This window comes from Balaenoptera musculus, chromosome 2 (assembly GCF_009873245.2).
Source record: "Balaenoptera musculus isolate JJ_BM4_2016_0621 chromosome 2, mBalMus1.pri.v3, whole genome shotgun sequence".
In the NCBI taxonomy this organism is placed as follows: domain Eukaryota; kingdom Metazoa; phylum Chordata; class Mammalia; order Artiodactyla; family Balaenopteridae; genus Balaenoptera; species Balaenoptera musculus.
Window position 1 is genome coordinate 7,307,650 of NC_045786.1, and position 13,873 is coordinate 7,321,522.

The 13,873-nt window shown below is 40.3% G+C and overlaps 1 protein-coding gene across 1 annotated transcript in view; it reads left to right on the top strand.

The window, feature by feature from the left end:
• The first annotated feature begins 1,129 nt into the window (after window positions 1-1,129).
• FAM107B (family with sequence similarity 107 member B) overlaps window positions 1,130-13,873 on the top strand; it is a 218,653-nt gene continuing 205,909 nt past the window's right edge. The window contains exon 1 of the mRNA XM_036841422.1: window positions 1,130-1,543. Within this exon, the coding sequence (XP_036697317.1) occupies window positions 1,130-1,543 (414 nt within the window). The remainder of the gene's footprint in view (window positions 1,544-13,873) is intronic.

Sequence of the window (13,873 nt, forward strand, 5' to 3'; positions counted from 1 at the left end):
ATTAAAAGAGAGGGCAAACAAATAAATTAGAAAGGGCAATATACCCTGAAATCTTGACCTGAAAGTCACTATTAATGGGAAAACCATTACAGTATTATATTTCTTTAACATTCCTAGCAGATGCTTGGCTAAGGAAAGATCTCAATTTTGAGCATTCTTTTGGAATGTGGTTATAATTTATTATTCTTATTCTATTTCACCATTCACAAATTGATGTGTTGAAAAATAGATCTATGTTCAAAAGGGGGTTATTTTCCAAAATTAAGTAATATACACAGTAGATGGACAAAACACACATTCACACATACATAATATTTGTGTTAATTGCTCACGTTGGCTCCTTTTTTTTTTTTTTTTTGGTGTTGTTGAAAATTAATAAAGGACTTAGCATGGATAGTAAAAACCAAATTAACAAAGACTTATTTGTAGTTACCAGGCGACAATATGGATCCTGAAGCCAGGAAGTTTGTTTGGGAGAAGATTCAGGAAAGATCGAGAAAAGTTCTTGGGACATCAGACCCAAACATGGATCTCTCCAGACAAAAGATTCAAGTCTGCCTCCTATTTTAATAATGAAACAGCTTCCAGGGTCGAGGACCCTCCTGGGGGTCTTCATTTGTGATGCATAACTGGGTGGTTTTTGTTTTGTTGGGGGGAATAAATATTTGAAGGGGGTAACCGAAGAAGGTTATGCGGCTGTTGTGATGTTATTGATACACGGGCTGACGCTATTATGGTGGATGCTATCAGCTACATTATCTTTATGCCTCCAAGGTAATCTGAAGCAGCTGTCCACTGCCTTGGCACTACCTTACACTGAAGTGTCTGCCCCGCCTGGGTACTGTAACCCAAGTCAACCACATGCCTCACAGACAGCTTTCTTTAGCCACTGACAGCATCAAGGAAGGAAGAGCGTGAAATCGCCGGGGATGGATGCTTCCGAAGGGGGGTTGGCTGCCGAGTGACTCTCAGGGAGGGTGGCCTGGCCATCTCCTAATCTTCTATTTGGGGACAGCCACTAAAAGTCCTTCTCTTCAGGCAAGGAAACAGTCACCTACTATGGAGGTGATCAGAATCCCTGGAAAATTTTCTTTCCCGCTTTGAACTTTGCAATGTTTCGCTGCAGGTCATGTCCAGGTGGAAGGCAAGGCTGGCTGAAAGACTGAAATCTCCATCTGGAAGGATGCATCCATTCCCGTGCTCAGCTCTGCTTGCTTGTTTTGGGAACACAAGGGAGACTGCTCCCTTCGATCAGCCCAGCGCAGCTGATACCCCTTCCACCGTCTTTGTTCAGCCCAAGGCCAAAGCGGGCCGACACCCAAGTCACCCACGAAGGGAAGAAGGAACTCCAGAGAAAAGGCGAGATTCCGGCACCCATTCAGAGAGAAATGGCAGTGCGAACCGGAATTCAAGTAACCACAGTGCTGTCCAGCCCGCGGAGACCCCTGAGGAGGATCTGCCCAGGTCTCTAGATGGGGCATCGGACTGTGAAGCAGTTACTTTTCAGACTTCTATTCCCAGACCATCAATTATTGAAACGCCAGCGGTGAGTGTTCCCAGTGTTACTGTAGAAGGAGTGGTGTTGGGGGAGAGTCCTGTGTTTGGTGAATGCCTTCAGGAAACAAGCTTGTTTAGCGTTATGAGTGAGACATTGGGGGAGCTCTTACTAGTGACAGGAAGTGTGTAAAGCCTTTTAAATTCTCATAAGGTTCTCAAAGGATGCGGAGGGAGGCCATGACAATAAGCACCAGGGCCTTGGCAATGGCCAACATTGACCTTTACCTGCCCATGGTGCTCCAGAGCCAGCAGTGTCTCAACACAAGATGAGGAGAAATAGAGACTGGAAAAGCATTTAAAAATTTTTACTGGTTTGTGAATTTATCTATATGAAGATCCACAATACGAAAGGTTTGATTATAGAATTTAAGAAGTTGCCTCTACTTAAAATGAATCACATGATATTTGGGAAAATTTGGAAAGGACGATCACTGTACGCATAGCAGTAAAGAAAGGAACTGGCCTATAAACCTATTCATAATGGGGATGTTTCTGTGATCGTTTTCTGAGACTTAAAGGCAGGAGAGGGAGTTATTTATATATCTACTTTCCTGTTTCTGGAATTACTGAATTTTAACTGTTTTTTTTTGGTTTGTTTGTTTGTTTTAACATCTTTATTGGAGCATAATTGCTTTACAATGGTGTGTTAGTTTCTGCTTTATAACAAAGTGAATCAGTTGTACATATACATATGTCCCCATATCTCTTCCCTCTTGTGTCTCCCTCCCTCCCACCCTCCCTATCCCACCCCTCTAGGTGGTCACAAAGCACCGAGCTGATCTCCCTGTGCTATGCGGCTGCTTCCCACTAGCTATCTATTTTATGTTTGGTAGTGTATATATGCCCATGCCACTCTCTCACTTTGTCCCAGCTTACCCTTCCCCCTCTCCGTATCCTCAAGTCGAATATTCTGATTGGATTGAGCTACAAAATCATTTCAAAGTTCCTGGTAATCTCAATTTGGGAGGCAGTGTAGAGGCGGGGTTTCTTGAATGATGTTTTCCAAAGACACCCCTTGAGCATTCTGGGGTTGTATTCCTGGCCATGTAGCTTAGGACCAGATTGAAGAAACCGAGAAGGCTTTGGGGATCCATTACTAAGATATTCTGATTTTTTAAGATTATTTTTTCTATCTAGTTTAACAAATCGCTTTTCGTCTGACTTGCTGATTTGAATGCAAGAAGTCTCATTAAGCAATGAAAACTGCCAAACAGTGAAGATAGCATTAAAACAGGATTTTTAAAATAGTTTCACTTGACATTCTACAGGCTTATATTAAATGATTGAAGCTCAGCCCTACTGTCTACATCCTTCTATTCTGAGACTGGACCGAGGATTTCACCAAGCCCTCTGTTATAGCAAGAACTGTAATTTTTTTTTCTAAATCAAAATCCAAAACAAACAGAACCCCAAATATTTCTTGTTCAATTTTCAGTTTATACCCACATCCAGAATAAGACATTTTTAGTAGTACCGTAGTTAGCTTAGTGGATGGCATGGCTAAGATTATATCTGCTGCATTAGTTAAAGGAACAAATGATGCACTATTTTAATGGGCTGGAAGAGTTTCTTTTGGGTAGAGATTCCAGCAACCCAGGACCCACCCTATGTTGCTAAACATAGCAGCAAGTACAAGGGTTGATTTGATTTTATCCTTCTGTGTTAGTGGCATATGTGACACAGGGGTTCAAGGTAAATAAGTGTATTCAAATATAACCAATTAAACGCAGCAGGGAAACATCCATATCTGTTGTCCACTTGGTATGAACAAAGCCAAGGATAGACCACAGAGGTGAGGCAGGCCTTAGGATGGAACCAGTCCTAATGCAAATCTGAATATAAGTGTCTCAAAGAGAAATACACATAAGACGTTTCAAAGGAGGTTGGAAGGTCTAGAAAGGAACATTGCAGGGGAGGTGGAATTTGAGGTTGGTCTAGAAGGAGGGTTAGGATTTTTATAGGCAGAGATGAAGGGGAGGACCTTGCAATAAAAGGAAACTGTATGAACAAAAGCTTGAATGTAGGGGAATGCAGCATAGGGATAGGCAGGTACGTCTGATTGGCTAAGTTGGAGCGACATCTGGAAAGGTAAGTTGAGGCCAAAAGTGGTTTGAAAGCTGTGGTGAGAAGGCAGTGGGGAAGCTTTGAGAATTCTGAGCAGAGGAATGTCACGCTTGGGATTTCATTGTGGGAAGATAAATAGGTGGAGCCACGTAGGATGGATTTGGTTTGGGAAGACTGGAGCTGAGAGGCCATTGTAATCATCCCAGCCTGAGGATGGTCACAGAAGGAACAGCAGGAAGGTGGGGTGGGGGGAGGCAAAGAAGAGAGGACCCCACGGGGTAGCAAACGCAGCAGTGGACTCTGGGTCCCAAACTGAGCAGGGAAGAGAACGAGACCAAACTGGGAGTGATGAAATGGAAACACTGCAAAATTAAGTGCCAGGGTGTGCAGTCCTGTGGGCGTAGTAAATGGGCATCTGTTTTGGTTCAGATTTGAGGAGCTGATATTCACGGAGCACTTGCTGTATGCCAGCCATTCTCCTGAGCGCTTTACATAGAGTATCCTATTGTTACATGGTTACAGTGAGGTGCCTATTCTTACAAGTCCCATTGTACAGATGAGGACACTGACCCTCAGAGAGGGTAAGACACTTGCCCAAGGTCACAGAGGGAGGAAGTAGTAGACCCAGGATTGGAGCCCAGTTCTGTTTGATGCCAAAGTCTATCCTCTGAAGTACAACATGCTTCTACTGCTTATTATTATTATTTGTATGATGTTTGAGGATTTACAGTCAAGTATTCATACCTGAATTCATACCTTTTATTTATTTATTTTTTAAATTTTATTTATTTATTTATTTATTTATTTATTTATTTATGGCTGTGTTGGGTCTTCGTTTCTACGCGAGGGCTTTCTCTAGTTGCGGCAAGTGGGGGCCACTGTTCATTGCGGTGCGCGGGCCTCTCACTATCGTGGCCTCTCTTGTTGCAGAGCACAAGCTCCAGACGCGCAGGCTCAGTAGTTGTGGCTCATGGGCCTAGTTGCTCCGCGGCATGTGGGATCCTCCCAGACCAGGGCTCGAACCCGTGTCCCCTGCATTGGCAGGCAGATTCTCAACCACTGCGCCACCAGGGAAGCCCCATACCTTTTATTTTTATTAATTTGCTTAACATTGTTTTATCTTAGTTTCATGGTGTATAACACTACGGAAAGAGACGCTTTCTACTTTGCCTCTTGCTGATGACAAGTCTTTGTGAATGACAGTGTGGGATTGCTGTGAGATCTTCCTATTAAAAGAGCCATAGGACTGCCCAGATTTTTCATTACCTGGTAATTTTGTCGTGATATGTTTCCTCTCAGAAGATGATGAATGAGCTTCTTTATTACAATCTTGCCTGGAGGCAAAATATTTTTCTTTTGGATGCACTGATCCTCATGGTTTAAGCTGTCTTAGAAGAGGCAACAAATAATACTTTTTTTTTTAAGAGCTCAGCCTCGGCACATAATCGTAGCTGAGAAATGAGTCCCTCTATCTGTCTTTAGTTTCCTGGGGTTCAGACAGGAGGGTGAGTCATTTAAATGTGAAACAACATCTGGTCTGAGCAGGAAAGCTCAAGATAGGGAGGCCAAGTGAACTAATTAAAGAGGAAAGGTTTTCGTTTGTGTAAATAGACGTGCGCACATCTGTGTTTCTGAAGTGATGCCAATTAGTCTTCAACCTTTTTGTGGTCGTCTCTTCCCTGATCCAGGACTAAAATCAAAGTGATAACAACCCTAAAAGTGGAATGTGTCTTATAATTGCTGCTATCTTCTGATTATAATTATTTTCTTTCTTAGTGGTCTTACAATGGAAAAGTCTTATAATGGGTGGGATTGTGGAGTCAATGAAATACAGCAGTAGGCTGTTTACTCTTTTTTTTTCAGCCAAGAAGTACTGTGTTCTTAATCTGTTCCAGGACTGCGCTAGTCCTGGAGAAACAAAGATAGTTTAAGACAGAGTCTGTGAAGCTGCTTACGTTCTGGTAGGAGATACGGTTGGGTAACTGGGCAGTGTCAGTGCAGTACGAGAAGGCTTATGGGTCAGCCCTGGACACCATAGGAGCACATGGAAGAGACTCCCATCTTAGCCTTGGGAAGACAAGGGGGGCTGAATATATGGAGAAGGATTTCTACTTTATTCTTTTACCATTGCACGTCAGACCCAACACTGCCTTCTTCTTAGCTGAATGGTGCCATTTTTCTCCTCTCTCCCTCTCCCTTGACAAATCTGGCAGTGTAAGAAAGGCACAGCTCCCACAAGAAGCAACTAAGGGCTTCAGAGTCAGTTTGGAAGTTTCAGAAAGTCTTTCTATAGCAGTGGTAAGTTTTCATCTAATTCTTTTTTTTTTTTTTAATATTTATTTATTTATTTATTTTTGGCTGTGCCGGGTCTTAGCTGCAGCAGGCGGGATCTTCACTGCAGCGTGAGGGCTTCTCTCTCTCTAGTTGAGGCGCGCGGGCTTAGCTGTGCCGCGGCATGTGGGATCTTCAGGGACGGAACCCGCGTCCCCGGCGTTGGCAGGCGATGCTTTGCCACTGGACCACCGGGGCAGTCCCTTCATCTAGTTCTTATGCCAACAAAGTAGCCAGCCTAACACAGGAAGAGAAAGTAACTGTGGTTCGGGAAATCATTCCTGGGTATTTTAACTAAAAGTCTACTTTACAAAAAGGAAGGGAAACAGAGCCCGTAGTGCAGTTGCTAACTGCACTGCTTTTTGTAACAGGCTGGCTTTGCTACTAGACAGAGAAGTGGTAACCAAGACATCCCCAGAACGCAAATCGTGGTCTGGACCCAGCATCACAGGCTCAGGTGTTCACTCCTTTCACACTGTTGTGCAATCATCATTACCATCCATCTCCAGAACCTTTTTCACCTTTTCCAGCTCAAACTCTGTATCCGTAAAACACTGACTCCCCATTGGCCCCTCTTCCCACTCCCTGGCAACTACCATTCTACCTCCTGTCCCTATGAATTTAACTACTCTAAGTACCTCACATAAGTGGAATCACACAGGTTCATCAAGGTTCATCCATGTTGAAATGTGTCAGAATGTCCTTCCTTTTTAAGGCAGAATAATATTCCATTGTGTTTTTATACCACATTTTGTTTACATATTCATCCACCAATGAACACTTGGGTCGTTTCCACCTTCTGGCAATTGAGGTTATTGCTTTTATGAACATGGGTATACAAATAACTCTTCAAAACCTTGTCTTCAATTCTTTTGAGTATATACCCAGAAGGAGAATTGCTGAATCATATGGTAATTCTATCTTTGCTTTTTTGAGGAGCTGACATACTGTTTTCTACAGTGCTTGTACCACTTTATATTCCCACCAACAATGCAAGAGTGTTCCAATTTCTCCACATCCATGCCGCCACTTGTTGCTTTTTGAAGTTTTGTTTGTTTTGATAATAGCCATTCTATTGGGTATGCAGTGGTGTCTCACTGTGGTTTTGATCTGCATTTCCCTAATGATTAGTGATATTGAGCATCTTTTCATGTGCATATTGGCCATTTGTTATATTCTTTGGAAAAATGTCTATTCAAGGCCTTTGCCCATTTTAAAATTGAGTTGCTTATTTTATGTTGTTGAATTATAGGAGTTCCTTATATATTCTGGTTATTAATCCCTTGTCAGATAAATGATTTGTAAATGTTTCCTCCCATTCTGCGGGTTGCCTTTTCATTCTGTTCATAGTGTCCTTTGATGTACAAAAATTTTAATTTTGATGAAGTCTAATTTATCTATTTATTCTTTTGTTGCCTGTGCTTTTTGTGTCATATTTAAGAAATCATTGCCAAATCTAATATCATGAAGTTTTCTCTATGTATTCTTCTTAGACTTTTATAGTCTTAGCTCTTACATTTAGGTCTTTTGAGTTAATTTTTGTATCTGGTATAAGTTAAGGATCCAAATGCATTCTTTTGCACGTGGATATCCAATTTTCCCAACACTGTATGTTGAAAAGACTATCCTTTCCCCGTTGAATGCTCATGGCATCCCTGTGAAAAATCATTTGACCATGTATATGAGGGTTTATTTCTGGGTCCTTTATTCTATTCCACTGGTCTATATGTCTGTCTTTATGCTAGTACCACACTGTTTTGATTACTGTAGTTTGTAGTAAGTTTTGAAGTCAGGACATGTGAGACCTCCAACTTTGTTCTTTTTCAAGACTGTTTTGGCTATTTGAGGTCCCTTGAGATTCCATATGAATTTTAGGATGGAGTTTTCTATTTCTTCAAAAAAATTATTGGGATTTTGATAAGGATTGCATTGAATCTATAGATCGCTTGGATAGTATTGACATCTTAAAAACATTAGGTCTTCTAATCCGTGAATATAGTTTGTCTTTCCATTTATTTGTGCCTTTTAAAATTTCTTTCAGCAATGTTTTGTAGTTTTCAGTATACAAGTCTTTTGTCTCCTAGGTTATGTTTATCCCTAGGTATTTTATTCTTTTTGATGCTATTGAAAATGAAATTGTTTTCTTAATTTCCTTTTCTGATCCTTCGTTGTTGGTGTGTAGAAATGCAATTGGTTTTTTTGTACATAGGTTTTTCATCCTGTGATTTTGCTGAATACATTTATTAGTTTGAATAGTTGTGTGTGTGTATATCTGTGGAATTTTTATATTTTATATATATGAGATCATTATAATCTGTGAACAGAGATAATTTTACTTCTTCCTTTCCAATTTGGATGCCTTTTATTTCTTTTTCTTGTCTAAATGATCTGACTGGAACTTTCAATACTATTCAGCAATACTGTGTTCAACAGAAGTGGCAAAAGCGAACATCCTTGTCTTGTTCCTGATCTTAGAGGATAAGCTTTCAGTCTTTCACCATTTAGTATGATCCTACCATTGAGTACAATGTGGGTTTTTCATATATGTCCTTTATTATATGAAGTAATTTCCTTCTATTCCTAGTTTGTTGAGTATTTTTATCATGAAAGGGTATTAAATTTTCTCAGTGCTTTTTCTGCATCAATTGATATGATCATATTTTCCCCCTTCATACTGTTAATATGTTGTTGTATTGATTGATTTTTTTTATATGTTGAACCATCTTTGTATTCCAGGATTAAATGGTATAATCCCACTTGGTCATGGTATAATCCTTTTAATATGTTATGGAATTATGTTTGCTAGTATTTTGTTGAGGATTGTTGCATCAATAGTTATAAGGGATATTGATCTCTAGTTTTCTTTTCTTGTAGTGTCTTTGTCTGACTTGGACATCAGGGTAATGCTTGCCTCATAGAATGAGTTAGGAAGTGTTCCGCTCTCTTCAATTTTTTGGAAGCTTTTGAGAAGGGTTGGTGTTAATTCTTTTTTGTTTTTTTGGTGTTAATTCTTCACATGTTTGGTAAAATTCACCAGTGAATCTGGCCCAAGGCTTTTCTTTGTTAGGAGGTTTTTGGTTTCTGATTCAATCTCCTTACTAGTAATAGGTCTGTTCAGATTTTCTATTTCTTCATGATTCAGTCTTGGTGAAGAGGAGCCACTTTGATAGCACCACTTAAGTATGTTAATCACAATCCTGATTACCACTTGTTGAGCACTATTAATAGTTTAGGCGTGGTGCTAAATGCTTTACATGGATTAGCTCATTTGATCCTTCTAATCCTTCTACAATGTTAGGTCCTGATAATCCCAATCAATTCTCAGCTCAAAACCCTCCAACGGCTCTCTCATTCACTCAGCATAAAAATCAAATCTTCACAGTAGCCCATAGGTTCTTTACAAAGTTTGTCCCATTACCTCTCTGAACTCACCTCCTACTGATGGGGAAATTAAGACTCAGTAGAGTTAGGCATCTGATCCATTTCCACTCTAAGGGTAACCTTTGCAGCAGGCTGGGAAACTCAGTTCAACCAGTCAAAGCATGACTTTCTTGGGCTGTACAGAACTCATGTTGTCAATAACTGAATAGCTGTTAATTCTGTTCTCCTTGTCTAGGCTCCACGCCCATCCTTCCTCTTCTCTTGGCACAGTCTCTGTTAAGACCTAGGATAGTTAATTAAGTGGGTTTCAGCTTCCTTGGTTAGAATCAGATTCTAGCTATGCTCTCTTGGCCACGTTAATTGGAATTTGGTGTTGGAGAGGCTCCTGGATACCTATTAACAGAAAAACTCTTGGAGATATTCACCTCCATAGGCAACTGATCTCATTCAACAAATTAATTTTATTTTCAATGTCTTAAAGTTGCCTTGAAGTCAAGCCTTGGGAATACCATCTGTAGAGGGCAGTGCTGCTTAGAAGCATATTGTAAACTTGTATGTAAACATCTATCACTCCCTCATCCCACCCTAACTCTGCATCCCCTTTATTTAGGCATCATTAGGGGCAACTGTGCTAGGCTGCATTTCTACTTTCTAGTACAAACTAGTGTTCCTGCATTTCTTTAGAATGAAATCTTCCCTTCTTTTCCCTATGGACCCTAATAGAAGAGAACAGAATTCTAGGCTACTTATTAAAAAAAATACCCTATTAAGAAAGCTTTCTGCTAGATAGATGATTTGACATAAAAGCAATTCTAATAGAAAGCAACTTACAGACCCATGCAATCAAATGTTAGTTTTCTAGTTCCTTTTCATACTCTTAGCAAAATCACAAACTGCCCCCCTCGACACACACACACCAACACCAACAAGGAGGGTATCTTAACAAGCTGGTGGGAATACCATACCATTCATTTTAAGCCCTGATAATTTCTTACACTAGGTTTCTACTTTCAAAAGATGTTAAACATAGTGGCATGATAGTGCATGATATACCCAGTGTACTCAGACAGGAATTTTCCAATCCAGATATTCAGTTGCATCCCAACTGGAAAAGAGAGAGACAGCTTCTTGGATTCTCTTAGAATGAAATAAAATAAATAGTCCTCATAAAACCATGCAAATTTTACATCAAACCACTTTGACTATTGGAGACCCTCCATAAAAGACAACATGATGGCAAAAATGCAAAATTTTCAGACAATTTAGAGCTGAGGGGCATATATGTTCCAAGATAAGAAATAAAAGTTGAGTGCATAATTTTAGCAAATTTTAAACCATTGTTCTCAAGTGAGGTTACTCCTGAGTTCACAATTCAGAGAAGAATTATATATATTTTCTAAGGTGGTGGTGATATGTTGGAGGGAGAGGTACAAAAGGAAGAGGTCAGCCCATTTCTGAGCCGCACCTATTTCTAGCTCATCAGAGAGAACCTGGCAATCTGCCCATGACCTAGTTGATCCTTTGCCCTCCTTTTCACCGGTGGTTAATAAAAGAGCAGGGTTTACTTTGTTCATAGGCAATGGCCTGGGAGTGTCTAACCAAAGAGTCACCAAGGAGATTCCAAGACCCATTTTCCCAAAATAACTGCTTCTGTAGAGTTGGGATTTCCATCCTTTTGATTATATAATATGTAGTTGTCCTTTAGTCAAAAAAATCTGCTATTTCACTTGCTGAGTATACTGGAAACTTTAAAATTTCAGATGCTCCAGAAACCATAGAGACTAGTTGAATGAATGTGCTATATCAATCATGGGAAGTTAAAGGCTTTTTTCTAGCCAAGGACATGTGTTAGCCTGATCTGAGCTGCCTTTAGTTTTGCACTCACAGTTCCTCCTTTCCAGAGAAAATAGATCTCATCACGTTAACACTTTTTCCAATATGAGGTTGACACACTCGCTTTTGTAATTCTGCACCAGCGGAGGTGAGAGTTTGGAAATTTGAGGCAATTAGAGGAAGAGGGAGTCTCCACAATGGGCACAGGACCTGCTATGGGAAGTGTTTATGATTTTGTTGTGGGAAGCTGGTTTGTGGGTATCCCACGTTCAGTTAAATGGAAAATGACAGCCCTGGCAACTGTTATATTTTTATATAAAACAACATAGTCTTATAAAAAGTTCAAATGTGATATATGTATACCTATAATTGGAGCCAATTTAAAGTTATCTCTTTTAAAAAATCACTTATATATGGCCAAGTAATCTTCACCAAAGCCACCAAGGATACACAATGGGGAAAAGACAGTCTCTCCAATAAATGGTGCTGGAAAAACTGGATATCTACATGCAAAAGAATGAAATTGGACCCTTATCTTACACCAAACACAAAGATCAACCCCAAATGAATTAAAGACTTAAATGTAAGACCTGATACCTTAAATCTCCTAGAAGAAAACAGGGGAAAAAACACTTGACATGGGCCTTGGCAATGAGTTTTTGGATTTGACGTCAAAAGCACAGGCAACAAAAGCAAAAGTAAACAATTGGGGCTATATCAAACCAAAAAGCATATGCACAGCAAAGGAAACAATCAACAAAATTAAAAGGCAGCCTACAGATTGGGAGAAAATATTTGCAAATCATATATATGGTAAGGGGCTAATAAAATATATAAGGAACTCATACAATTCAATAGCAAAAATACCCCAAATAACCCAATTAAAAGATGGATAAAGGCCCTGTATAGACACTTCAACAAAGAAGACACACAAATGTCCAATACGTACATGAAAGGAGGTTTAATATCACTAATAATCAAGGAAATGCAAACCACAATGAGATATCACTTCATACCTGTTAGGATGGCTATTATCAAGAAGCCAAAAGATAAATATTGGCAAGGATGTGGAGAAAAGAGAACCCTTATGCACTGTTGATGGGAGTGTAAATTGGTAAGCCATTATGGAAAAGAGTATGGTGGTTCCTCAAAAAATTAAAAATAGAACTACCATATGATTCAGCAATTCCACTTCTGGGTATATATCCAAAGGAAATAAAATCACTACCTTGAAGAGATATCTGCACACCCATGATCACAGTGGGGTTATTCACAGTAGCCAAGACATGGAAACAACCCAAGTAACTGTCAACGAATGAATGGTTAAAGATAATGTGATACACACACACACACACACACACACACACACACACACACACACAGGAATATTATTCAGCCTTAAAAAAATGGAAACCCTGTCGTCTGTGACAACATGGATAAACCTAAAGAACATTATGCTAAGTGAAATAAGCCAGACACAGAAAGACAAATACTGCATGATCTCACTTATGTGTGGAGTTCAACTAAAAAAGTTGAACTCATAGTAACAGAGTGATTGTTGCCAGGGGTTGTGGGTAGTGGGGGAAAGGGGAGATGTTGATCAAAGGTACAAACTCTCAGTTTTAAGATGAGTAAGTTCTGGAGACCTAATGGACAGCATGGTGACCATGGTTAATAATAACATATTATATCCTTGAAATTCACTAGGAGAGTAGATCTCAAGTGTTCTTACCACACACACAAAAAGAGGTAACTATGTGAGATGATGCCTATGTTAGCTAATTGTGGTAATCATTTCGCAATGTATACAGATACCAACACATTACGTTGTATACCTGAAATACATACAATTTTTGTTTGTCAATCATTCTTCAGTAAAGCTGGAAAAAATCACTCTCCCTCATCTACCTTCTGATGTACTGACTCAAGGGGGAAGGAAGGAGGCACTAGACCTGGGGAGTTGCTGGTCATCAGGAAGTGCTGGCCACCCCCTGCTTGTGAAAGATGGTTGTGAGAAAAATCATGTATGTAGAGGCCGAATAAATGGTGAGATCTTGGGACTTCCCTGGTGGTGCAGTGGTTAAGAATCCACCTGCCAACACAGGGAACACGGGTTCGATCCCTGGTCCAGGAAGATCCCACGTGCTGCAGAGCAACTAAGCCCGTGCACCACAACTACTGAGCCTGAGCTCTAGAGCCCATGAGCCACAACTACTGAAGCCGGCACGCCTGGAGCCTGTGTTCTGCAAAAAGAGAAGCGACCGCAATGAGAAGCCCGCACATGGCAACGAAGAGAAGCCCGCACTCGCCGCAACTAGAGAAAGCCCGCACACAGCAACGAAGACCCAACGCAGCCAAAAATAAATAAATTAAATATAAATAAATTTTTTTTAAAAAGGGTGAGATCTTGTGTAAGGAAGCTCTTGAACAGGAACATCAAGGCACATGCCCTTAACCAGTAATATCTGCTTTCTTATCCTCTTTGACTGAGCTGGATGTTTTAGGAGACACACACACAGGAAGCAGGAAGGAAGGAAGAAAAGCAACTGAATAGACTTTGCTACATAGTCAGGTGATGGCTCTCCTAGCTGGCTCTCCATCCCAGGGCTTTTCGTAGGATTCCAGGAAGCCTGTCTCTGGATTGAGTCTCTGCCAGGACCCACCTAACCTGGATGTATAATACTTGAGTCTCTGAAGGGAGAGGTAT